Consider the following 26701-nt stretch of genomic DNA (forward strand, 5'->3'; position numbering starts at 1 on the left):
TTAACTTCTGTCTCTGATTTCATTCTGAAGCAGGGCATTGTTCCAATGAGGACTTTAATTACTTAAATGAAAGGTCAGTTAAGTATGTGCAGGCTATGCAATGATAAGGTCCAGGACAGGAACATAGGTAAGTGTGTTTTCATAATACTATATAAACACAACAGCACTGGTGTAAACATACACAATTGTTCAATACATACGGGTGTTATTAAACGGGAGTATGTGTTGTGTACACTGCTGTTGTGTAATAATAAGGAAATAATAATAAAATAAATAAATAAATAAATCTTAAACTATGACTGGAATCCAGATACCAATCATTTTCTCAGAGAGGAACTGTTTTTATTTATTTATTCTTCAACATTCTTATCTACAGATTGCACTTTGTCTATTGAAAGAGTACGTGCACGCAGCTGTCTGAGCTCTTAAGGGGCGCGCACGGAAGGGTACTTTTTTTTTAACTCGGTATAGCAGCGCTGTTTGAGGAAATAATCGTTGAAAATAAGTGTAACATAGTGTAACATATCTGCCATACATCTCTGGGAACGAAACTAAACAAAACAAACAAAAATCTAATTTAAATGGCAATTAAAATCTGAAGAGCATGTCAATTTACACCGTTAAATTACTTCTGCACACACAAGACGTACATAATGGAACAGGTGAGTAATTGATTTTTATTATTTATTTCTTAGCAGACGCCCTTATCCAGGGCAACTTACAATTGTTACAAGATATCATATTATTTTTACATACAATTACCCATTTATACAGTTGGGTTTTTACTGGAGCAATCTAGGTAAAGTACCTTGCTCAAGGGTACAGCAGCAGTGTCCCCCACCTGGGATTGAACCCACGACCCTCCAACAGGTCAACAGTCCAGAGCCCTAACCACTGCTGCCCCTGATCAAACTGACAATATGAGATCATATCTAATAAGCTTACACTGAAAGTGAAGTTTTGAGGTGGGAGTTTTTCTTTTGCGTTCTTGTATAATCAAGCTGTGGTTCTGCCTCTGATTTTGATTATAATCGTACACTGCAACCAGCAGTATCAAACGCATAGTAACCTGTAGTATTATCGGTATTTCACCAGCAAGTCGTGTTTTAACTGTTCTTTATAGTATTAGGCTACTAAACACTACTAATAAATTCAGACACACGTCTTTGTCAATGTCTTACAGAAATAGAAAATGCAGGGAAGAATTTTAAATGTAAAGACAGCTGTAATATATATATATATATATATATATATATATATATATATATATATATATATATATATATATATATATATAATAAAATATGTTAACTTAAAAATTAAGTTAATTTCCAATTAAGTTGGCAAAACGAATGCAGAGTGCTTTATTTCTGTATTTATTTTAAATAAAGTAACTCTTAATAAAGTTCAGTCTTTGAGAATATAGAGAAAGGTCTTTCTATTTGTGAACTTCAAACATAATTTAATTCACCCTTCAGTGTATAATTCAAGGAAGGAACAAGCAGTTTCACCCATTTCAAGTTTTGCTCGTAGTGTAAAGGAAACAAGCTCAGGTGTGTTTTATTAAACTCATAGTAAAACCAGAAATAGATTAAACTGCTATGCAATGGGAGTCTTACTTCTATCCCTGTAATTAATTCCCATTGCATAGCAGTTTCAGCCATCAAGCTTTCAGTGTGAGCTTTAGACACACTTGAGCTTTATAAAACAAAGCAATGCACCTTTTGTACAGTACAAGTAACTTGCAATTTACGCTAATAGGAAAACCTAGTAAATGCATCACACTGCTATGCAAAATGGGAAACGTAAATTATTCTCTGTCCTTGTTTGAATTTAAGGATTTAAATATGTCTGTTCAATTAAATCAGGAGGAAGTGACAGACTTTAAAACACTACGAGCCAGGTTCCAGATCAATTCCTATTTTCCAAAGAACAACCTCTGGAGCAGACCCCCTCCTCCAGCAGTGAAACCAAAGGCTGTGAATCTGCCTGAGATATATATATATACACATGGTACAAAGCCTGGAATGCATCAATCTGCTATACAAAGGGAGTCTTATTTCCATCCCTGTTTGTTGACGAAAGCATTATCACCACCTTCTTCTTTTCCTGCTTATACTATACATGTATAGTACAGTTATTCAAAAGCCAGGTAAAATAAATGTGCCTAAAGCTAAGAAAACCTGGCAGGCATCAATAGACCTTGTGGAAGAGGGAGCAATGGTTGACATCTTTTTGAAGGCGCTGCCAAGGGTTTGCAACTGAAGTGCGGCGTCTCGTTGCTCTTGATTTTTTTCAGAGGAGCAGCCACCTGTCGTTCTGGAGTGTAACGAGGCTCAGCAACCAGGTGGTGAATCCAGAGGCCACACTGCGAGGCGGAAAGCACTTCCCGATGTGCAGTCGCTAGGGACACCACCAAAGAAACCAACGAGGCCTGCACACGTGGATCTCAGCCAATTCCGTAAGGCAACCAGAGCAACCAAAGCCCTGGGTGGTAATCTTCTGGTTATTCTTATGATTGAAGTAATGGGGAAGCTAATGATCTAGGAGCAGAGTCCCTGTGAGAGCAGTGCACATTGTTAAGCAAACAAGCTGTGGACCGAAGTTCACAGTCTGTTGCTCTGTACAGTTTTGTAATTTGTGATACATGATTTACTGTATATTATTGATTAAATGCCTCATAAATATGCCAGCAAACTGCACATATAGAAATATGGTACAAATACGATGTGGTTGGGTGATGTATAACTTTAACTTATCTTTTTTGGTTCCTCTTTCAAAATTCTCTTCATGGTACACATGCTAACTGCCTTGCAAACTTTTATCTCCTAGTATATTTTCAGTTATGGATATTGTACAACTGTCCAAATGTGTACACGATTGTAAAGACCCTCTGTATGTGTGCTTAACTCCGTACCAATGCCAGTAACCAAAGTCACGGTATGCTGTGCTGTTGTGAGTACTGTTTTATGTGAACTAAAAACTGGTAGTGATTTCAAAGAAATAACTTTTTTCAAAGTGAAACAAAAGCTTGGACAGCAGATGGGAAGCACTGATTGAAGAGTGATTACCCTGATTTACATTTTTATAAGTAGTATTTTTTGTTATTATTATTATTATTGAATGATGTATTGCCATTTTTTCTTTTTTTGATAGTCTCTTCAGAAATGATCACACCTTCTTGCAGGGCAACACATCCTGAAGACTTTGAGAAGAATTCATCTCCAAAGTAAGTTTGAAAAGCATTGCACTAAAAACATGATGCGGGAGAGAAGTCATTACTTCTGCTTTTCTGCTTTCCTTTTTTTTGTGGCTTCCTGGTCTTGTGACCTTTCAACTCTTGACCTCATCTGCAGAGTTGAGAGGTCACTATGTCAGATGATTTCTGACCCTTATGAAAATAACTTATAGGTTACCAAAAGAATAGTTCTATATAATTACTATAGAATTCTATAGAAGACCTATAGGCTATTCAATTGAACCTATAGGTTTTTATAGAGAATTGGGACATTTGGCCGATAGGTCTATAAAAACCTATAGGTGCCTATAGAAAATTGGGACATTTGGCCGATTAGGTCTATAGAAACCTATAGGCGCCTGTAGAGAATTGGGACATTTAGCCGATAGGTCTATAGAAACCTATAGGTGCCTATAGAGAATTGGGACATTTGGCCGATGGGTCTATAGAAACCTATAGGTGCCTATAGAAAATTGGGACATTTGGCCGATAGGTCTATAGAAACCTATAGGTGCCTATAGAGAATTGGGACATTTGGCCGATAGGTCTATAGAAACCTGTAGGTTATTCTCATAAGGGGAAGATCAGGAAGAAAAAAAACAGGCATGCAAACAAGATGTCAGCCAGCTAGATTCTAAACAGAACTCAGAGCCATTCCAAATGATTGCAGACATTCTGATCAGGTAAAGGAAGGGTTACAGAGAAACTGGATTGGAAAGGCTGTTGTAGTTCTATGTCCTGTCATACAGCTGTGTGCTTTTCACCTGTCTAGTAATGATGCTGTGGATCCTGGAATTTATGAGGAATATGAAGGAGATGCATTGTATCAAGATGTAGAAATAACTCAACTTGAAAAGGATGCTGAGAACATCACAAGTAAGACAGTTAAGTACTTTTTATTTCCACAATGTCACTAGTAAATATGATTACACCACAGTTAAGGAGCCACTTGCTTTGTTTAGTAAGAGAGAGCGCTGTGTCTCGCAGGCATAGGGTTTTGAACTCGCATCGCAATGCATTCTGGTATGTTTTACCTGTCTCAGGTACCTTTCACAGCAGGACTACACTTACCAGAATGCACTGCAGGACTACACTTACCAGAATGCATTGGGGTGTGAGTTGAACAGTCTCAAACTGTCCAAGTGTACATGAAGTCATATGGTAACCCTACACAGGCAGGAAAAATAACACCTAACTAAACTACAAAATGTAAATAATTACATCTTTTTAGTACTCTTGCAATATCCTAAAGGGAAGGTGGAGGTATATTCTTTATTTAGCCAATGAAGGTGTTGAGGTAGTTTATATTGTATTTCTATTAAACATAATAATGCCTAAAAACGATAATAATTGCCTTTAAAATGTGCTGCATTCGTTATTTCTAAGCAGTGATTAGAAATGTCATTTCAGTACAGCCCACATACAGATTAGATATGTTGTGTTTTTATGTTAAAGTTAATAGAATAAATAATAATAATATGTACAATTATATTGAGAAAAATAATGACATGGTGTAACAAAGTAGAGACCAGCTCGTTTAACTTCCTTCTCCCTCCTCTATTTTACAGCGACTAAAACTGGAATCCAAGATCAGGTCAAGGTAGGTGATAAGGGAAGCACAAGCAAGTCAATACAGAGACACACAGTGCATCGAACAAGCGAAAAAAACCAAACTAAAACAAAAGTGGGGACATGAAATGCTTTGATTCATTTACAAATAAAGGGGTATCCAATTACAGTGGCCTTGTGGAATATCTAACCTAACCCTTGAAGCAAAATACTTTAAGACATTTAATTGTGGGAAATGAAAAGAAATTCTATTACCGGTATGTGTGAGCTCCATGATTAGTTGAGCTAATAAAGTAAATTTACGTACAGCATTTCAAACACTGCACACTTGGCACACATGCTCATTCCATTCTATCTGTTTCTAGAGTCATCTGTAAGGGAAAGGTTTTTTTTATGTTTTTGAGACTCTCTCAGCACACACAGACAGACTACACAGTAGAGCTTGTGTGCTCCTGAGGGATGGGTTGCTTGTTTCTCTGCAGCTTTTTATTATAATGTATCTGTTTAATCCACTGGCATCCGTGCACTAAACTCCTTCTATGGAACCAGCTGGCTTAACAATCACACTATTCCTTTTTTCAGGGGAGGGGGTACTGTTCTGTGTATAGGAGCAGCAAAGTTAGCGTTGTCTTTCTTCCTCACAATTGCAGTGTATCTCGTGGCTGTTACCTTTGGATTAGTGGAGGCGGTATAAACTGTTTGGTTTTATCTACACAGCTGTGTTTGATTATGGCATGATTTATGTTTGGTTGAGCTTCTCATTTTTACAAGCAGACAATGACCTTTAAAGCAGTTTGCGATAAATAGAAGTAAACCCCCCGGTTAAGGAAGCGGTTAATTAAAACCACTTTTGGCAGCGATGTCCTTTTTGTGCCTTGCAACACTCCATCACTAAATCGTTTTTTTTTTTCTATTTGTTTTTGCTGTAGCTTTTAATGTCAGTATAAATCTTAAAAGCCATTCAACATCTTCAGCTTTTTCTACGTCTATGTTTGCAGAACTCGGCTGAAAAGAAAAGCTTCTTGTTTGAAAAATGCAGGTAGGAGGTTTAATGTTATACATTTTACTTCCTGTCACTTTTACATATAGATGTCTGTGTTTTTAGAACTGTCATGTCCATTTAAAAATGGACTACTGGATTATTGTGCATTTGGTGTTGGAGGGCAATTGATAAATAACGCGTTGTCAAGTTCACTCTAGAATAGAGCAGCACCGAGCCAACGCCAGCTGTTTCTGTTTGTCTTTCTTCACAATAATATTCTGCATCTCCTGTGTAACCGTAACCCTACCACATGCACATTATCAGCAGCAATGAACAAGCAGTGAAAAAGAAAGAGAAGGAAGAAAGGCAACACCTCGAGAAGGAGAAGAAGAAACAGAAAGAAAAAGAAAAGAAAGAGAATGAAATCAAAAAAAGGTTTAAGGTAAGTGTAACAGAACCGGCTGCTGCTGGCACTTTCAAGCGATTCTCTTACTCTGTGCGGTTGTATTCATTGCTTACCTGGCGGTGAATTATTAAAATGACACCTTTGGGTTAACCATGATAGGTGTTAGCAATATTTATATCAGCTTATACTTAAGGAAAAACCATTCCAGTTATGAGCTTCAGTGAAAAGGGTGCTGCGGAGAGGAGGGATCAGAGCTGTCTCTGTTCTATATCCACCTGTAGATCACCGGATTTGAAGACACAATGTACCGTGCAGAGGTGAAGGAGGAAAGTAAAGGAGGGAAGAATGACCTGGCAGTAAAGCAGGGCGATGTGGTGGACCTCATCAGGACCACTAAATGTCCTTCTGGCAAGTGGCTTGCGAAAGACTGTGACGGAAACTGTAAGTGATCAGAGCAATCTTTTTTTTTTTTTTAATATATATATTTCTTTGACTTTTTTTTCCCTTTTTTTCAATTGCTTTATATGGGGGAAAAATTGCATCCTTGTATAAGGTCATCATGCATTTGCGTCTTCCATATATGTCCCCATATAAAGACTAGAAGAATAGAAGTTTTCATTATCTGTCCCCATATGAGGACGCCATGCATGAAAGGGTTACCAACCAGTACGTTCTTTCAGCTGGTGTCACAGACACCGGTTCTTACTAATATTATATAATATGATCTTATGTTCTTACATTCTTCACAAAACAAAACCTCTCTCCAATTTCACTTCCAAGCTGCAGAGGTGAAATCTCATTTTCATGAAGCTACAGTGTGTGTATTAATAATGCCAACAATATCCAATGAAAGCTTTGTATACAGCAGTGAGGTGACAGCATTTAAAGAAGGTTTGATTGTTGTCACAGATGGCTACATCTCTGTAACAGCCCTGGAGATGGATTTTAAGGAAATTCATGAAATTGGAAAGAGGGTATCAACAGCAATGGGGCTCCATCCGTCTGACACAGAGGAAATCGTTAAAGGAGACAGGTAATCTGAATATCATGTTACATAACATGTTAACCATTTAATCTCCTTTACAATGCAGCTGTTGGCTCTGGCTGGCCTTTGTTTTTGGTTGTTTAGTTTTTGGTTTATTTATTATTATTTTTTGCAGGTCAACACCCTTGTTCAATTCTATTTTAGACACATCAGATGGCTGTAAGTAAATAAAAAAATAAAAAACTTTGAACCAAAGGTATGCTGTACTTTTTTTTTGCCCCTCTGTAGCTGTACTCCTTCAGATTCTGTTGCAGACATATGTGTTAAACAGTTATGTTGTTCTTAATTCTTGGATTTAATAAGGTAGATAATGCATTATTAGGTATTCAGGTGTATGAGATACCCTGTCTTAGTATTACATTTTAACATGGTGTCAAAATAACGCAACAAACATATGCATTGTTACTTACTGCATTAAATAAGTGAGGATATACTTTTAAAGTACAGGTGAACTGTACAATACAAACAACATGATCAGGGAAATAACTTTGTTAAAAAGATGCTGGTAATGTATTTAGTTCCATCTTCACAATCACAGAATCATGTGCTAGGTGAATGTAGTACAAGTTAGTACATGGTAATTACAGTGTTATTACACATGTCATTTACCTGTATTGTGAAGCATAGCCATTCAAAATGAATCTAGGGGTACTCCACAAAAACAAATTGAGACTGGGCACAGCGTGTGGAGAGATACAGGGGTGCGGACCGCTACTTGAATGCTTTGTACGAACAGGAGTGATGCAGTGATCTATTCTGGATTAGAGTGTATAAGGGGGACCATTGAGTTACCTTATCTGCACATCTTTTGCTTGTTCTGTTTTCTGTTTTTGGCAGTTGACGATATTTATGATGACGTTGAAGCTGAACAAAAGGATTCACAGTAAGTTTGGAATTGTATCTCCATTTGATGACTGGCACCCAAAGTGAAGCGAGTTCTGTTGGTCCCTGATCAGTCTATAATTCCACAGCTGTCTTGGTTGCTGAAGGCTAACCACAAGGGGCACCTTCCCCACTCAGACCTTTAATGCCCCTGGCACTGGAAAAAAAAAAAGAAAATACAATTGTAACAATCCATTTGTTTTCAGAAATTTTGAAATATATATATATATATATATACAGACGTGCTCAAATTTGTTGGTACCCTTACAGCTCATTGAAATAATGCTTCATTCCTCCTGAAAAGTGATTAAATTAAAAGCTATTTTATCATGTATACTTGCATGCCTTTGGTATGTCATAGAATAAAGCAAAGAAGCTGTGAAAAGAGATGAATTATTGCTTATTCTACAAAGATATTCTAAAATGGCCTGGACACATTTGTTGGTACCCCTTAGAAAAGATAATAAATAATTGGATTATAGTGATATTTCAAACTAATTAGTTTCTTTAATTAGTATCACACATGTCTCCAATCTTGTAATCAGTCATTCAGCCTATTTAAATGGAGAAAAGTAGTAGTGCTGTTTGGTATCATTGTGTGCACCACACTGAACATGGACCAGAGAAAGCAAAGGAGAGAGTTGTCTGAGGAGATCAGAAAGAAAATAATAGACAAGCATGGTAAAGGTAAAGGCTACAAGACCATCTCCAAGCAGCTTGATGTTCCTGTGACAACAGTTGCAAATATTATTAAGAAGTTTAAGGTCCCTGGAACTGTAGCCAACCTCCCTGGGCGCGGCCGCAAGAGGAAAATCGACCCCAGATTGAACAGAAGGATAGTGCGAATGGTAGAAAAAGAACCAAGGATAACTGCCAAAGAGATACAAGCTGAACTCCAAGGTGAAGGTACGTCAGTTTGTGATCGCACCATCCGTCGCTTTTTGAGCGAAAGTGGGAGAAGGAAGAAGACCCAGGAGGACTCCACTTTTGAAAGAAAAACATAAAAAAGCCAGACTGGAATTTGCTAAAATGCATATTGACAAGCCACAATCCTTCTGGGAGAATGTCCTTTGGACAGATGAATCAAAACTGGAGCTTTTTGGCAAGTCACATCAGCTCTATGTTCACAGACGAAAAAATGAAGCTTTCAAAGAAAAGAACACCATACCTACAGTGAAACATGGTGGAGGCTCGGTTATGTTTTGGGGCTGCTTTACTGCGCCTGGCACAGGGTGCCTTGAATCTGTGCAGGGCACAATGAAATCTCAAGACTATCAAGGCATTCTGGAGCAAACGTACTGCCCAGTGTCAGAAAGCTCTGTCTCAGTCGCAGGTCATGGGTCCTCCAAACAGGATAATGACCCAAAACACATTAAAAGCACCCAAGAATGGATAAGAACAAAACACTGGATTATTCTGAAGTGGCCTTCGATGAGTCCTGATCTGAATTCTATCGAACATCTATGGAAAGAGCTGAAACTTGCAGTCTGGAGAAGGCACCCATCAAACCTGAGACAGCTGGAGCAGTTTGCTCAGGAAAAGTGGGCTAAACTACCTGTTAACAGGTGCAGAAGTCTCATTGAGAGCTACAGAAAACGTTTGATTGCAGTGATTGCCTCTAAAGGTTGTGCAACAAAATATTAGGTTAGCGGTCCCATCATTTTTGTCCATGCCATTTTCATTTGTTTTATTATTTACAATATTATGTTGAATATAAAATCAAAAGCAAAGTCTGATTTCTATGAAATATGGAATAAACAATGGTGGATGCCAATTACTTTTGTCAGTTTCAAGTTATTTCAGAGAAAATTGTGCATTCTTCGTTTTTGTGGAGGGGTACCAACAAATTTGAGCACGTCTGTGTGTATATATATATATATATATATATATATATATATATATATATATATATATATATATATATAATTGACGTTCCTATTTTGCATCTTTATTTAAAATTCAGATTTTTACCCAAAAGTTTCTTAGCTTGATTGGAAACTACAAGTATTGAAAAATACATACGTCAGCTTCATTGGTTACCTTTTTTGTTTGACTTTTCAGAGAGAAGTATGAAAAGCCTAAAAAGTTGGCAAATCTTTTTCTCAAATATAAAGATTACATTGAAAAGAAGAAAATGGAGAAACGGGGATTGCCTGTTGAAGAAACTGAAAGGTAAATAAGCCTTGCCTCTCTACTTTCATGCCTTACTTCAGTAACTAAGACACACTACCACCTCATTACTTGACAAGGAAGTAACATGCCAGATATGTGTTTGTTTCAGAGTTTCTATAATTATTGAAATTGATTAACAGTGTTGCATAATACGCTTCTCTGACCTGCTTAAAATAAGTAGTTAACTTTCTTTCATGGGTCTTCCAAGAACTGAAGATGGAAATGAAAGTAAGTGAATTAATTTTCTGCCAGCGTGATTAAACAATTATTAATGTAATCTTTTTTTTTTTTCTTCTGATTTAACAGATGATATTTATGATGATGCTGAGATGGAGAAGAAGGACTTGCCGTAAGTTTGCAATGATTCTCTGAATAAAAACATCAATAAACAGCTAAGTGTTTCACTGGCTTGTCATTGAGGCTGTGGGAGGGTAAAGTTGCTTTGACAGAGCAAGTCTTTATTATCAGTTTATAATATCACCAACACCCCCTGAGTTCTTCAACATGTTGATCCATAGTGTAACGAGCAATGCTGTGCGATGCCCTGCCATTACGGATTCTGTCCTGTCCCCTGTCAGTGAGATGAGATGAGGTTACAATTTCATTCCAATCTGAGCCCACTGACTGAGACCAAAATTGTATTTGAGGCTGAAAAATGATGAACCAGTTTTTGTTTGTCCATGTAGGAACTGCTCTGCACTCTTCTTATCTATTTACCCTTTTGTTTTCCTGAATTAGAAGCAATAAAATGGTGAATATTTTCCACAAAATAAAAGTAAACAAGGAAAAGAAGAAAGAAAAAGGTGAAACTGAAAGGTAAACTTCAGGTGCCTGTCTTTCCTGACAGAGACTAGGCTCTCTCTCTCTCTCTCTCTCTCTCTCTCTCTCTCTCTCTCTCTCTCTCTCTCTCTCTCTCTCTCTCTCTCTCTCTCTCTCTCTCTCTCCTAACTATTCAAGCATGCTTCTGAAAAGACTCCTCAAGCACTGTGGAGGAGCATCTCAGTGTTGCTCATGCTCCAGTGCACTGTGCAGCACTAATATGTTTCCCCCACCTCACTTCCCCCAAATCAGCCTTGCAGTCTTTTTTTATCTAAGCTGCAACCCCAAAAGAGAATAATACAGAACACACATACTAGGATATTAAACAGATAGGAAATGAATTATTAGGGGAATGGAGATGACATGAAGTATGCTGTTAATGGAATGCTCTTAATGGAAATTGATGCATGGATGGTTTGCTGCACTACATGTCTTGTGAAGTTAAACTCATCAGGCTTTGGTCAGGGTGTTGTACATCAAGCCTAATGAAAGTAGTCATTTTGATGAGTGGATTCTCCATGTATGAGTTCGTTGCTGTGACATTTCCTGTAGAGCAAGATGTGTTATTACTTTTTCTTTTCTTTTATGTGTCCCCAAAGAGCTGAAGAAGGGCAAGGTAATCATATTGCAATTGATATATTTCTGGTTTAAGATTTGATGAAACATATATTTATCTATTTAAGTATGTTAGTACATATGTATGTATGTATTTATTTATTTGTGTATTTATTTATTTAGTTATATATTGTTTGTTTGTTTATCTTTGTCTAAACCAGGAAACCGATATATTGATGTACCCTCACACAACAGGTATGTGTACATAGATAGATAGATAGATAGATAGATAACATGCTTTAAATCATAATTTAATACCCCTGTGGTATTTTAATTGTTGATGCCCCTTTTTGTTTGATTGATGCTCCATCTTTTCGTGGGTGTTTCTGGAGAACTCATTTCTTGTGTCCTGTGTTTTAATGCACAGAGAGAGGACTGGAGGCTTGTTCAAATTCAAAAATCCCAATGCAGATGAAGAGAAGTCGAAGGAAAATACAATTTTCAGGGATGAGAAGGAGTTCAGGCAGAAGTTTCAGGTTTGTTTCTCTGTAGTGATCTCTCAACTGCATTTCTGGAGACTTGCCAGCATCAAGAAAGCGTGTTTCTTGTTTTCTAACAGGTTTTATACACTGCGACAGACCAAGGCCAGCATGCCCACTTTCCTCGTAGACAGAACCTTGCTGGAGTGATCCCTGTGTCTAAAGCTGAGGGAACACGAAGCGTGGAACTTGGTTTCAGGGGACTAGGTTTCAGGCCAATGCATGGCACACCAAGGGAGACTTGGGGTTTGATACAGCAAAGTTGACTCAAACTAGGGCTCCCAGTCTCCTGGAACCAGTCTTCAAGCCACTGTTCCTGAAAAAGTGGCTTTAAATTCCCTCAGCTTACAGGAAATAGCGCCCTCCTACTGAGCTATCAACACTACTGCATTTTATACCTTTTAAGTATTTAAATTTTATATGTATTTCTGTTTCAGTACACCAAGGAGATTGAAGTTCAGAACACAGTGGTGGTGAACAGCATTGTTGTGCAGAGTTCTCCCAGTGACCTCAATCTCGCTATCAAACCAGGAGAGCAGCTGGATATTATCGACGTGATCAAGGATGACAAGATTATTTGCCGGAATATGAGGGGCAAATGTAAGTATTCCTTTCTTGATTCTCCAAACCGTGCCAGTTTACAAAAAAAAAATGTGTCTCTGTACAATGGGGAAGATTTTCTTCTAGAGCAGGTTCATGCACTGTTCAGAAATTCAACTACAGGAACTAAAAAGACACAATTAAGTGAAAAGGACATTTCAGTTCGTGATCTACTAGTGTGATCTGCTTCATGCTGGGTTTTGATCTCATTTTGAGCAAACTGTGTTGTGTGCAATTCGAATGATGAGGCAGGTAACATCACCATACCGGTGCCAACAGGAACAGTATGGCACAGCTAGATTGACAGTGGCACCACCCACACAAACGTCTGGGGTTTGTTTGTTTTTCATTTTAAAATAAAGAACAGTGCTCATTCTAAAAACATCTTAGTCTGTATTGTCTTGATGTATCATTATTTTATAAGTTTAACTGAATTTAGATGATTTCATTATTTTAAATCTCTCATATTGCAGATGGCTATGTCTCCATAGAAAACATTGCCTACAGGTAAGCTTTGATGCCAGGGTTTCTTGGTGACCTCTGCATGTATTTAATCTGTGAAAGCAATACTGCTTGTTTCAGCTGTTTTTTTATTTAACACTAAGCCTTTACTTGCTTGTATGTGGCTTTTTTAATCACATGTATGTCTGTTCAAGTCTTGGAACTCCCCTGGTTCTCTCTGCTAAATATTTGGTTTAGAATGTGATTTGTTTATTAATACTATATTTGATCTTTTTTTTTTTTTTTTCCTACAGCTAGCAGTACTCAAGCCAAGAACCAATGAAAAATATTCTGTTTCCAAACTTGACTAGCTCATATGGTGCATGTGATCATTTCTAATGAATCTGTGCCAAAGACTTGTAAAGCACTTACTGCTGTAATTATGATCTAATGAGTAATAATGGTAATTATAAACAACATTGTGTTAGTTTTTTTTGTTTTTTTTGTTTTTTTTAAACAATAGATGGATCAATCACAGCATAGGTTACTAAGGACCAAAAGGACATTTTCACACTGAGAAACCAACCATCATATTTAGGAGTTTTCTAGCAGTCTCTTATAGAATCGGTTCTGGTTCTGGTCCTGTGCGTGAAGTAGAAGAATGACTGAAAACAGCCACATTCATTTTTATAATAAATATTTATTAAAGTGCAAATAATCATAAGAGCAACATCACACGAAGAAAAAAAACCACCTAGAACCTGGACTCCAGGGAGGCAGCAGTGCAGTGGTACAGAAAAGGCTCTTATCTGGATCAGTCCGAGACATTTGTGGCTTTCATATGAGCTTGGCTAGTCACAACCGGGCTTAACTAGACATCACAGAGGCCACAAACTGCGCTGTAACTAATTAAGCTCATTGTGAAGCTGGGAATGGCCTGAAGTGCACTGCGGTGGGAGTCTTATCTGTTACACTGCAGGAGCCAGATGATTATCATGCATACCAACTAGAGCTTTAACCAATAATAATCATAATGTTAAAAACTTCACAGTTTGACACATTGCCAAAAAATATAATTTGAAAAAAAATACATAAATAAAAAATATGTATGTTTAACTGGGGTTTTAAGTGTAAAAAAAAAAAAAAAAATTTGGCACCAACAACACAGAAAGTAACATGTTATTATAAATGCAGGCTTTGTAACAGTGTTGTAATCAATTGTTACATCATGAAAGAGATAGAACTGTGTCTCTAAATAGTTTATATTCAGCAAACAGCAATGCAACTTTATGGCTATATAAATAATATGAAAAAAAACATTTGGTTGATGCCACTGAGGTTTATGTCATTTTCCATATAAATTAACTGTTGTGCTTCCCAATGTTGCACAACAGCAAAGAGCTATCAGACTCCATTGCTGGGGCATTCCTGTCGGCCGGTCTGCCAGGTCATTTGCACTGTAGTAGTTTACAATGCCCAAACTATAAGAAAGATTTGAGAAAAAAAGAACCATGTACACATGCACAGTACCATTAGATGAATACACAAACTGGCTTGACTGTAATGATAATACATGTCATAATACAATGAATAAAAGGCACAGTACATGAAACTAAAATACATTGGTTCAAGTGCCAGTGGTTTTTTTTTGTTTGTTTGTTTGTTTTTCATTGATTACAAAGACATTGCAATAGCTTTAAACTTTTTTTCATGACATACAAAAACAACATATACAACATGGTGCAAATCCACAGTAGCCATCAGTGGGCATGCTGTCTTGCATACAGTGCGAATGCTACAGGGAGATTAAACAGGAAGCACAGATGTTCAGCAAGCTGTTGGATCAATGCCAGGAGTCCCCACAGGGGGGCACCAATGCTTCCCATCACCCTGGCAAGTCTATTTAATTTTTTTTTGGGCATCTGTTTTAACAGACCCCCGATTAGCTCTAGTCACTGACTACCTTACCTATGGTAATCAAGAAAAGTTTTTAAATCAGTGGAAGAGTCCTCATAAAACAACACATTTTTGGTTAAAGGTTTAGTGAAAAAACAACCGTTTATATTTTCGTTAAAACCTTTACAGCCGTAGTTGCTCCCCTCCTGCAATGTGCAGCTGTGATTCTATTGCATGCTGAGCTGCACTGCTTACTTCTCTCCACCCCGGCACAGTTAGTTTGATCGGTGAGGTTAAATCAGATATTCTACAGTACTGAACAACAATCAATGCACATAAATAAATAGGTACAGTACTAAAATGAATGTTTGTAACAATGAGAAAAAAATAAATGTACTTTTAAGGCAACTTCAGAGGCTGTCCTTGGTTTTGTATTCCTGTACACTTGAAGCAGAGGATGCCTTTAACTTTCCTGGGGCAGATCCCAACCCAAGCTTACTGTGTTTGCCAGGGTTATCATCACTGATATTTTGACTTTGTGAAGTGTCTTGAGATGATTCCCTTACAAGGTTCCAGAGAAAGGTTCTGTTTGCTATTGTAATATAAGCAATGCACAAGCGAAAACAGAACACCAAATCTGTCTGGGATTTTGTTGCCTATAAAAAAACAAGATCTGAGAAATGTCTATCCGGGAGTGCAGTACCAGTAATGCATGATGATTGAGAAAGAACACAGTAAAGTCTGCTGTTATGCACTGTTACCACCGCAATACTGTAAGCACTGCAGATACCGTGGCACTCTTAACACACTAACTGGAATGTGCATGTTAGTTATTTAAGTGAATACCCCCCTGACAATAGAACAAAGTGGTTTGGTTTGCATATAATCAGGTGACAGCTGTTTTCAATTCAAACCCAGGACAGCCTCTGGAGCCAATAGATTGTAGCAGCTACAGTAGTAGTGATTGCTTCAGCACAGGATTCTAGGGTCTAGAACTCAAGAGGGTCATCAATTGCCATGCATTTGCTTCCTGCGTCTGAACAGACACTTCAAATGCAATGCAACCCCAGCAGTGTATCATTCAGAACTTCATTTCCATCTGAAGAAGTTGAATGCTCATTATTTATCACAACCAGAACCTGTTTAATTTATATACAGTAGATAAATAACATTAATGAAGATGCTGCATGCAGATGGATTGTGCAGCAAACCATTTGATTGAATGCGTGTTTGATTGACTTTGCAAAGAACTGATTGCTCAGGTAAGCCTCCACAAGTCTACTATAACAAGCAGAGGGCAGAGTGGTATTACTGCGACAGTGTGGACACTGGAACACTAGTGTCAGCACTCAACTGCCGAAGATGGAAACACACGTCTCCTGATCTATCCCAGTACAGTGTGTCAGGCTACCATACATCAGCTATCAATTTATATGGTTCAGACTCCAAGCAAATAAAAATGGTAATAAAATAGGCACAGGCACTTCATAGGAAGGCAAAGCTTACAATATCCTCTTGGGGGCACTGCTAACATTGAAAGTACCGCGCTGTCTTTAAAATTATTGGCTTGTATTTGACATATGTCTGGCAAGCCAGGGCGAATTTCATTATAAATGAATAAATAAAGAAAATACCCTTTTTTCCTGTTTATGGAGTGAAACCTCCATTCTCCAAAGGAACAGGGGGCGTTTGTAAAGTGGATTTGATCAGATTATTGAGTTTTGAAAAGTGATACTGCATCTCAGTCAGTCCAACCATTCAACTGAGATTCTTCAAATACCAATCCATAGACCATGTGGCCACTACCTATTGAAATAGTGACCCATTGAAATGGAATATAAACCTCAACTAATTACCAACACACATAAAAAAATAGATGATAATAATAATAATAATAATAATAATAATAATAATAATAATAATAATAATAATAATAATAATAATGGTACATAGAGCAATAGACTGCAATCTAAAACATCATAAATAGTATTACAAATTGGACTACAGTATTAAATCCTAGCTGAGGTGTCTCAAATAATGGGCAGAGGAAATCAAGCTCAACATCCAGGCATGCCAGCATTGCCCATTTGTGATGAAACTGAGGGCATTGTGCCCCCTTGTTAATAATAATATACATTATTTGTTTTTGTTCATGTATTTTTGGTTTGCCTTTTCAAATGCCTACAATAATGTGTTGTTAAATAAGTGATCAAAGTATTTTAAAATTAGGATATATAAGCTGTGACTGAACACTTTATTCAGTGTTCGTAATTTAATTGTTTTTTTAAAATGGAATTAAATAAAAAATCAAGTATAAAACAATGCGTGGGCATTGAATTGTCAAACACAAACGGGTCACATCTCACATACTCACAGTACTCGCTAAAAATCAAATCAAATAAAAATTCCTGTTTCTATAACGCGGATACGGCCACCATCGCCGTTCCTGGATCCCAGCTAGCGAGCCAGCATGGTGATGATACTGGCACACATCTCGAAGAAGTCCATGGTGTGGCTGCCCTGGCGCGGTGTGATGGAGGGGGTGCTGCCTGTGAGAGAGCCCGTGAGAGAGCCTCCGAGGGACAGGCCGTCGCTGGCCGCTGCGTCAAGGCTCAGCCGGGGTCTGTGGAGACCAGCCAAGGACCCGGAGCGCTTGGGGGTCGACGAGCCCGACTTCTGCTCGATGACGTCATCTGAAATTGTTTATCAGAAAACAACATACGAGAGTGAGGATGTGGAGAGAGAGAGAGAGGGAGAGAGAGAGAGAGAGAGAGAGAGAGAGAGAGAGAGAGAGAGGTGTGGATTATACAGAGAGCGTGAGAATGTGGATTATACAGAGAGTGAGGATGTGGATTATACAGAGAGGGAGGATGTGGATTATACAGAGAGTGTGAGGATGTGGATTATACAGAGAGAGAGGGAGGGATTATACAGGTGCCATCCATCAGTTCATCAGCCTTATTCACTGCTTCATTCTCTAACTAGGTGTTTGCAAGTTCAAAACCCACACTGCTGCAACATGCTTCTCTCCCCTTACCGTCGATGCTCTTGAAGTCCAGGAGATAGCTGCGGTTGTCGACCTGGTACAGCTGCAGGCTCATTTTCACAAAGTTCCCGGTCACAGGATTGTTCCGTCGCACTCGCAGGTGATACGGATTCACCACCTGGAGGTCAAGTTTCAACGTTATTTAAAAAGGAGGCCAGAGGTCACGAAAACAAGATTAGTTTCTCAAATTAGCAGGGAACCCACAGCAAATGCATGACCTTGAGTCAGGATTCAATCTGAATTGTGCACTGCTATGCACACAGCTGTTTAAGATATGATCCAAATTAAAATATAACCCATGATGGTGATGAAGAAGAAGCAGTAGCTGTGTACATGTATATATATATATATAGAAAGTTTGAGAAAAAGGAAAACTGCTGTGTACCAAAATTATCAATAAGAAAAAAGAAAAAAAGAGAAAAAGGATATTTCAGGTTCTTAAAAAGGTAGAATAATTGATTACAAATCAATTATCAGGACATTTCGGACTACAAGTCCTTCATCGGCTGAATACAAAAAAACAATATATATATATTGTTTGTCCTGTTTTGTGTTTAATAAAGAAATAAAATAAAAGAAGCATCATCATCAGCATCATCATCATCAGCATCATCATCATCATCAGCAGCAGCAGCAGCAGCTACGAACCTTCCAGTCGTACTCCAGCTGCTTCAGGGCCCGGTACACCTCTGCCATGATGTCGTAGGGCTTGCTCTGGCTACGGATGCCCAGGTGCCACTTGGCCTTCTTGACCGTCAGGGGTTTGGGCTTGGTGGTGTTGAGGGCGTCGAGGGGGCAGCGTGCCTTGGGGCTGTCCGCGAGGAGCGGGGGCATGCGCTCTGGGTGGGGTTTGATGCCGGGGGGTAGCTGCATGCTGTCGTCCATAAAGGAGCCGGTGGGGGGGCTGGAGGCCAGGTAAAACTCGCTGGCCTGGTTCATGATGCGCCGGTTGTCGATGATGAGGTGGTACGCCACGGACAGCTGGTCCTGGGGGTCCCCGCTGTACAGGCTGTTGCTCACCTCTGACTCGGTGCACTCAAATTTCTCGCACACCTCCCGCACCGCCTCCTCGTCTAGCACGTCGGTGTTGTAGGCCGCATCCTCGGGGAACAGGTAACTGGGCAGGTCCTGCTTGAACCACTCGTCCTCCCTGTGAGGAGAGGAAAGGGGGTCTGGTTAGTTCAGGTGCAAGCATACGTCCATATATGTTTACAGACGTAGGTAAAAAATGTTTTTTAAAACTGCATCAGTGTTAGCACTAGCCTTCTTTGTTACCAGTCAGACCTCAGTATGCATGAATGAGTGTTTTTAATGTTATGGATATACAGAGAACATGGGTATCCTGTCATTGTGTCTGTTTATCTGATAGGGGCTCCAATAGGACACAATAATAGGGGTCCTTCTCTCCAGTAAAGCATTCAATATTTTGCTGTATATACTGGCAACAGTAATCATTCATACAGCTAATGGAAATAGATTTAAACCTGCAATCTGCACCACTGTCAGAAGCATCTTAATTTGGACTGTTTCTCTCTAAATGGTGCAACCTGTTACAAATACAAGTACAACCTCATTAAATAAATACACCCCAAATAGCTGTACCACAAACTCAAAGATAAACTGATACTGAGGTGTTGGATTTCAGTACCTGATATCTTTGATGGTTGCTCTCTTGAGTGGGTCCACCTGCAGCATCAGCATTAGGAGGCTTGCTACTGAGCGGTTCAGGTACTCGGGGATATAGAAGACTCCTCCTCGGATCTTCTTGAAGAGCGTGGGGACGTGATCATCATCGAATGGCAGCGTGCCGCACAGGAGAGCGTACAGGATGACCCCGCAGCTCCAGATATCAACCTCAGGGCCGGCGTATAACCTGGAGACCAGAGAAACAATACATCACGGTGCAGTCCATCAGCTGTGCATGCACTTTAAAGAGAACCAATACATCACGGTGCAGTCCGTCAGCTGTGCATGCACATTAAAGAGAACCAATACATCACGGTGCAGTCCGTCAGCTGTGCATGCACATTAAAGAGAACCAATACATCACAGTGCAGTCCGTCAGCTGTGCATACACTTTAAAGAGAACCCGGTCTGGTGCTTTTTGTACATTACATTCCCAGTGTGTTTCTGTCTCCAGTTCTCACCTGCCTGAGATCACCTCTGGAGCTGCGTAGTTGGGGGAGCCACAGCTGGTTCGAAGGAACTCCCCATCTGACATCATGTTTGAGAGACCTGCAAGAGAACGGTGTTGAAGGAAATGTCAGCTTTACACATAATCCACAAAACATGAAGACACATGAGGGGTCTCTTTGGGGTCTACTGAACTGATCTGAACAGCAACACATCTAAACAAGGTCATATAAGTATATCAGTGACAATCACCCTCCCAATTCAATTAGAGTCATCAGCATCATGAACAAATAATTCACCTGACTTAGATCCAACTTTTGCATGTGTAAAAATGTAAGTTTGACATAAAGACAGAGGACTTCATATACCCCCAGATTCTGATACGCAATAACTAACTCAATGCTAAAGAATGCTGTAAACAAGGTTCATCATCACAACTGGATAAGTGCTTCTCTAGATATATGTATGCATGTACAGACCTTCTTGTATCTCCGGATTCTGACACTTATTAATGACAGTTTCACACAATTTGATAAGCAGTTGTCTAGATGTATTTAAAACTCATTCTGCCATGGGATAAGACACCACTACTAAAACACTGTTGGTTGTCATAATATTAGTATACAAAGGGTCCAGTGTTATCTCAGCAGCAGTATTTAGATCAGTTGCTGTTTGATATGCATAGACCCCCTTGCATAATATTGAATACATGTATTTGACTACCCCGTCAGTGGTGTCATTTTCTAAGCAGAAGGATGTGGACTTCTTCACTTCAAACCACATGGTCACCGACACAGATAAATGAATCACTGGTTCCACACAATAAGACAGTAATCAGATATGTGCAGTTCTAGGGTATCATAGAGTGCACCCCCCCACCCCCCCACCCCTCCACCCCTCCACCCCTCCCCCCTGTAACACGCTCTGCCAAACAGCAACCAACACTCAAAGTCACCTAGCTACACATGGGCTGCGTGGCTTACGCATTCCTCACATAGGCAAAGTGTCACATACCAAAGTCGGCTACCTTGGTGTTCTTGTTGGCATCAAGAAGGACATTCTCTGGTTTCAGGTCACGGTGGACCACCATGTGTCTGTGGCAGTAATCCACGGCTGAGATTATCTGCTGGAAAAGGCGCCGTGCTTCTGTATCTTCCACCTAGCAAACAGAGAAAGCAACTGCAGCGTCAGTCTGCTATCTGAATCTATTGCGATCACTTCCATTCCAATATTCCACTAGAACATCTGTTGTTGAAGCTGGGTGCACAGTGAGTCCTTTTTGGCTTACCATTGTGTTTACATTCTCATTACAGCTATAGCTGCATGCACACAAGCTCCTTCCTAGCCACATGCAAGCTCTGTTTTAGCTTGCAGAAGCAAAACTATAATGTAAATAACCTAACCATAACTGCAAAGTGGACTACTGTAACTAGCCCTTTAGGACTGATGACCAATACATACACGAGTTGTTGATAGTATAATGCACACTGACTAGTAATACATCAGGAACCCCTTCCACATGCTGTTCACTGGACTCCCAGTGCAATATGGAGGCTTAGAGATTCTTACCCGTCCATGTTTACAGATGTAATCGAATAGCTCCCCTCCAGACACATATTCCATAACCATGAAGAAGTCGGTGGGTGTGCTGATGACCTGGTATCTTAAACGAAGAAGGCTCTGGTTAGTGTCACGCTGTTCTGCTAGGAATGGATTTAACTACTGGTGTGTGTCAGGCAACAGCAGTACTCACAGTTTAATGATGTGAGGATGGCGAAAGAGCTTGAGGTTCTGAATCTCTCGTTTGATCTTCCCCACCACATCCAGGCTTCGGATCTTCTGCCGATTCAGGATCTTCACTGCAACCTTGTGACCAGTCAGCTGGTGTTCTCCGACTAATCAAGCAAAGAAAAGTTGTACAACGATTACATTCCATAATATCATCATAATAACTTCCATGGTTCAGGACAAACCCCCATGACACTCTGTAACAAACGGTATTTGTTTCATGTTTATGAAGTTCGGTCAAAGTTGAAACGTTGGGCTCAAATACACTTGATTTGAAGGCCCGTCGTCCAGGCCATTTGGACGAGACAATAGACCTCTTGTGGATATCATTGGTTTCATTGAAAAAGGGTGGTGATTAGTTGGCGGTTATTATCTTTTTGTAAACAACAGTCAAAGTAATTTGTAAAGGCCATATACTGTACTCAACTGCATGAGTAAGACTCACTAAAACCATTACAAAAAAAAAGAAATGTTCTGGAGAAAAACTGCTTAATCCAAATCCATCCACATCAATCACAAAGAAGCTTAAGCAAATAAATGCAGCTTTACAAACAGACGTAATAACATGGCAACGTTATCATTTTGGAAAGGTCGTACCCATAAGAGTGTGCCAGGCAAGTGAAGGAATGTGCTCCGTGTGGTAAAGAATGGAGTTGGGATAAGAAGGGGTGCAGCAGAGATTTGCAGAGCTGCAGGCTACTGCTTGCAGCCTTTTGTGATGCTAATGAGTGTTGGGGGGGGGGGGGGTCCTTCAGTACTTTTCCTTTCCTTCGTTGTTTGTTATTACCATTTGTATTGCTTAGTAAATGGGGAGAGCGCTTGCTTTTTTTAGCAATGCAGAGTTACATTACGCAGCTACCACGGTACTTTCCCCCACATTAATCCCGGTATTCCTCAGGCTGTGCTATTTTCAGCCTTGCCTTTCCTAGCTGTAAGAGGGCACTGGGTTTCAACTTTGCCTGTAGGTTTTGAACTGTAATCACAGCACCTACATTAGAGCAGACCTATCTATATGACCCATTCACTCTGTTGTAGCTGCTCCACGAGACAAGGTGTACACACAGCAAAGCAGAGCTTCAGCCGTACTGTGGGGGAAGGCAGACATTTCAAATGCAATAGGAGAAGCACATTAGCAAACCACAAGGGCACTTCTATATAGTGCTAATAATAGCAGGCAGAAATAGGAGCTGCTGCCAAGAATTCTTTCCTTAACATAACATAACACAAGCTTCATGATATAAAAGCTCTATAGCGGCTATCTAAGATAAGCTCTGCTGAATCATATGGCAGGCAGCTAGAGAAGAAGAGGCGCTCGAACGCAGGTGAAAGCACCTTAACACCGACTTACTGCACAAAAAAAACAAAAAGCACAGTACTGAGTTCAAGAACCACAGCTGAGACTTTACTTGTTGACTTGGGACCCTGCAGCGACTAAGTACATTTAACTGCACTCTCTGGTAAAGAATAATGCTGCAGCTTTGGGCTGGTAAGCACAGTCTCATGAGGTGATCAGCATGCACCTGTCACGGCCTTTTCCCTCACTGTCAAGGTCATGCATATTGCAGTATGTGTGGCAAAATATTTACCATTCACGCAAGTACAACATACACATACAGATCTCTTGATCTGGTGAAGCACAGCCGTATTAGGGACACTGCGAAATGGGAAGTATCTGTAGCTTAAACCAGGATTTCATTTTTTTATTTTATTTTTTATTTTTTTACAACCTGTGTTTTCATTTTAGTGTCACCCTAATGTTTAGGTCCGTCATCGGCATGCCTTAAGGTGGCCCGGAGATAACAACGAGGGGGTATAATTAGTTATCTTTAGGTGGTGGTTTTGGGGGGGCACAGCCCCTGCAAAATATTAGTTTTTAAAATGTGTTGAAGTCAGTGAAACGTATAGAGAAGATTAATGTATTATTGTTATTTATTTGGAATTAAATATTGCAATTCAATTGCCAAATAGCACAGCTATATAAACCACGCACTCTGAGCATGCACAATTTAATTAACTGCAGTTTAATCAGACTGATTTATACACCGATGTGTGTTCTTCTGTTATTGTTCAAGGTCAAAGGTTTTGCTGCATGTATTATTTAAGAAATAGTGCTGCAAATCCTATACTGTTCCTAATACTGGTAGTGCTGGTAATAAACGCTCCTCTTACTGGTACAAAACCAGTCAATGCGAGGCAGCTTTCCACCGGTTCTGTTGATATATGTAATTGAAAACAAAAACTGTGTTATTTAAAAGCTTTAGGCCTAACCAGAATGTCAAGGTTTTCGTCTGTCACCTCTCTGCGCACACTGCGTCGCCACATCAAACGGGTCACATTGATATATGTACAGGAGTTGCAGCCGAGTCGCACCTGAGCTGTGTGTGCAGACTAGCGAGGAAAAAATGTACGCAATGTCACATCAATCCCAATTCTCCAACACCATTTAACCTAGCCGCTTAATTTAAGACAATCAAGCTTCTCTCAAGGCTACGCTACGCAAACGGCGTAGTCTGCAACCGCCACATTTTAGTATTATAATCCTCGTTAATACACGCGGTATTACCCTATGACATGCAAATACAGCGTAATAAACGAAAAGCGCACTTAACTCTTTACTTTTCCGAAGGTGCCAACTCCCAGGGTGTCTCCGAGGACGTAGTGTCCTATTCTAACCCTGCCGTCGAGCTTCGCTTTCTCAGCCATTTTACCATTGGAATCTGTGCAGAGTCTTTACCCAGAGTGCAGAGAGAAGAGGAGAGAGGAGAGTGGAGCGGCAGGAGCGCACACTTGTCACGGGTAGTGCTTACACTGCGCCAGGCAGCCCAGGGTTAGAAGTGGAGTCCGAACTACAATACTATATATGGCGAGTGTGTAGTCATGCAGGTTGATTCTAGAACGTCGAGGTAACAACGCTTCTCTCTGTTACGTCTGGAGATTCTGAATTTGATGACGTCGGTTTTGTGATCGTTCAGGTGTCTTATTATGACCGCATAGGCTGCGTTCCTAAATTCAACGCTGAGAAGAAATAACTCAAAGTCGTTGCTAAACTCACCGTTGAGAGCAAGTGACGCGCAGCTTTGACTCAACGAACTCACCGACTCCCAGAGCTGGTGAGCTGCTCAACAGAAAGCTGCTAATGAAAATTATGAATGGGATTTAAATGTAGATACTGATACCGCAATCTGCCTTCAAAACGGTAATTGTTAATCCACACACACACACGCACGCACGCACACACACACACATTGCACTTTGCCACTAAATATATTATAGTATTATAGTATAAATATATTATAGCAAAATCACTGGAAACTTGTATAAGTCCTGTTGCATTTTCTTCAGACTAGCGCCTCAGTTTCATGTTGTCCACATCAGAATCATTTTGCTCTGTAAGCGCGTTTATAATAACGTGCCTACGTCCATTATTATCAACATATTAACACGTGTATGTTTGATTATTGAGGGCAGCGGGTGATTTTGACCTTATCTGCTGTTCTATTTTGGACAACATGGAAAGGCTTAAATACATCTGCTTACACAGTAATGTGCATCAAGGCAAGTGTTCCTTCCCATCCCTGAGAGTCACAAGAAAGGACACGTTTTCTTTGCATAATTCTTTATCACTGCATAGCCGCATTCTCGCTGGATTTTATTTGTCATATCTACTACCAGACACTAGATGGCAGCAATGGCTCACGGTTACATTTGAAAGGGGTACTTTATCCATCATGTACAGAATAGCGGGAGTGTGGAGCGGACAGAAAGTACAGCTGTACACTGGTAATAATAATAATAATAATAATAATAATAATAATAATAATAATAATAATAATAATAATAATAATAATAACAACAACAACAACAGTAGCAGTATTTTCAGAAACCCCCCATCCTCGATATTCCAGTATCTGCTCATTTAAATGTAAGAATTCAGCCCTAACTTGAACTGTGGGTTCTTGCTGGTTGTATACTGTTAAAATAAAAAAAGGTACCTTTGTGCACTTGCTTCAAAATAGTGTAGTCTGTGTTTTAATTTCATTGGAAATGTTAATAAAAAGAATGAAACAGAACTCCTGTCTCTCCTAGTCCTCTGAACTAGTCCTAGGGCTTCGGACAACCATGTAAACAACACATTTCCATACAACATGCAGAAGAAACAGCTTCAGCTGTCACACATACTCCAGCAGCGTGTTCCACAGATAAGGTTAAGTATTTACTAGTTTTTTTGGTTTTTTTTCTTCACCCTTTGGTCTGTCTAACCAAATGATGGTATCTACTACTCACACAGCTATCTAGAAACACTCAAGACACACTGGGCTTGGCTGCAAAAGAATGACATCATAGGAAGGTTCAACTTTTGATAATGTTTTAACACATAAAGTACAGTACCCTACCCTCGAACACGTATCGGGACACTGGGTGGAGGGGTGGTGTGTCATTATACTGTATACAATAATATAATTTACTAAGCGGTATGTAAGTGAAATGCTGTCTTTGCTAAGAGGTAGGTGTATAAGGGTCTATTTTAATAATCTTGAACAGCAGTGGATCTTAATACAATCATCCTAAAACTCATAACCCTGCTTTATT

The 26701-nt window shown here is 39.5% G+C and overlaps 2 protein-coding genes across 7 annotated transcripts; one reads left to right on the forward strand and one right to left on the reverse strand.

The window, feature by feature from the left end:
- Positions 1 to 13939, forward strand: LOC117408555 (FYN-binding protein 1-like). Of its 4 annotated transcripts, none has more exons than XM_059031495.1 (21): positions 1 to 127; positions 2300 to 2461; positions 3157 to 3229; positions 4011 to 4114; positions 4807 to 4838; positions 5806 to 5846; positions 6114 to 6231; positions 6477 to 6636; positions 7105 to 7228; positions 7356 to 7399; positions 8078 to 8123; positions 10184 to 10294; positions 10503 to 10522; positions 10601 to 10643; positions 11033 to 11110; positions 11713 to 11729; positions 11890 to 11923; positions 12096 to 12204; positions 12645 to 12807; positions 13281 to 13314; positions 13563 to 13939. In XM_059031495.1, the coding sequence occupies exons 1-21, from the start codon at positions 67 to 69 to the stop codon at positions 13564 to 13566; spliced, it is 1578 nt and encodes a 525-aa protein (XP_058887478.1). In that variant the 5' UTR covers positions 1 to 66; the 3' UTR covers positions 13567 to 13939. The 4 variants fall into 4 exon arrangements, with proteins under 4 accessions (XP_058887478.1, XP_058887479.1, XP_058887480.1 ...); XM_059031496.1 differs by having other exon boundaries at positions 6117 to 6231; XM_034924283.2 differs by lacking the exon at positions 1 to 127 and adding an exon at positions 444 to 662.
- Positions 13929 to 25089, reverse strand: LOC117408537 (5'-AMP-activated protein kinase catalytic subunit alpha-2). Of its 3 annotated transcripts, XM_034924396.2 has the most exons (9): positions 24721 to 25088; positions 22077 to 22218; positions 21893 to 21986; positions 21338 to 21482; positions 20338 to 20425; positions 19839 to 20063; positions 18839 to 19340; positions 18182 to 18308; positions 13929 to 17837 (listed from the first exon to the last, which is right to left on the reverse strand). In XM_034924396.2, the coding sequence occupies exons 1-9, from the start codon at positions 24812 to 24814 to the stop codon at positions 17602 to 17604; spliced, it is 1653 nt and encodes a 550-aa protein (XP_034780287.1). In that variant the 5' UTR covers positions 24815 to 25088; the 3' UTR covers positions 13929 to 17601. The 3 variants fall into 3 exon arrangements, with proteins under 3 accessions (XP_034780287.1, XP_034780288.1, XP_034780289.1); XM_034924397.2 differs by having other exon boundaries at positions 21893 to 21979; positions 22077 to 25089; XM_034924398.2 differs by lacking the exons at positions 21893 to 21986; positions 22077 to 22218; positions 24721 to 25088 and having other exon boundaries at positions 21351 to 21482.
- Positions 25090 to 26701: the final 1612 nt, after the last annotated feature.

The sequence above is a fragment of the Acipenser ruthenus genome, chromosome 10, assembly GCF_902713425.1.
Source record: "Acipenser ruthenus chromosome 10, fAciRut3.2 maternal haplotype, whole genome shotgun sequence".
Taxonomy (NCBI): domain Eukaryota; kingdom Metazoa; phylum Chordata; class Actinopteri; order Acipenseriformes; family Acipenseridae; genus Acipenser; species Acipenser ruthenus.

Excerpts from the sequence above, each read along its gene's own strand:
- LOC117408555 (XM_059031495.1), top strand. The coding sequence starts at position 67 with ATGAAAGGTCAGTTAAGTATGTGCAGGCTATGCAATGATAAGGTCCAG. Across the intron at positions 7,400-8,077 it reads TTTAGACACATCAGATGGCT|TTGACGATATTTATGATGAC; the intron begins GTAAGTAAATAA and ends TGTTTTTGGCAG. Across the intron at positions 8,124-10,183 it reads GCTGAACAAAAGGATTCACA|AGAGAAGTATGAAAAGCCTA; the intron begins GTAAGTTTGGAA and ends TTGACTTTTCAG.
- LOC117408537 (XM_034924396.2), bottom strand. The coding sequence starts at position 24,814 with ATGGCTGAGAAAGCGAAGCTCGACGGCAGGGTTAGAATAGGACACTAC. Across the intron at positions 22,219-24,720 it reads CACCTTCGGAAAAGTAAAGA|TCGGAGAACACCAGCTGACT; the intron begins GTTAAGTGCGCT and ends TTGCTTGATTAG. Across the intron at positions 18,309-18,838 it reads AGCTGGAGTACGACTGGAAG|GTGGTGAATCCGTATCACCT; the intron begins GTTCGTAGCTGC and ends CTTGACCTCCAG.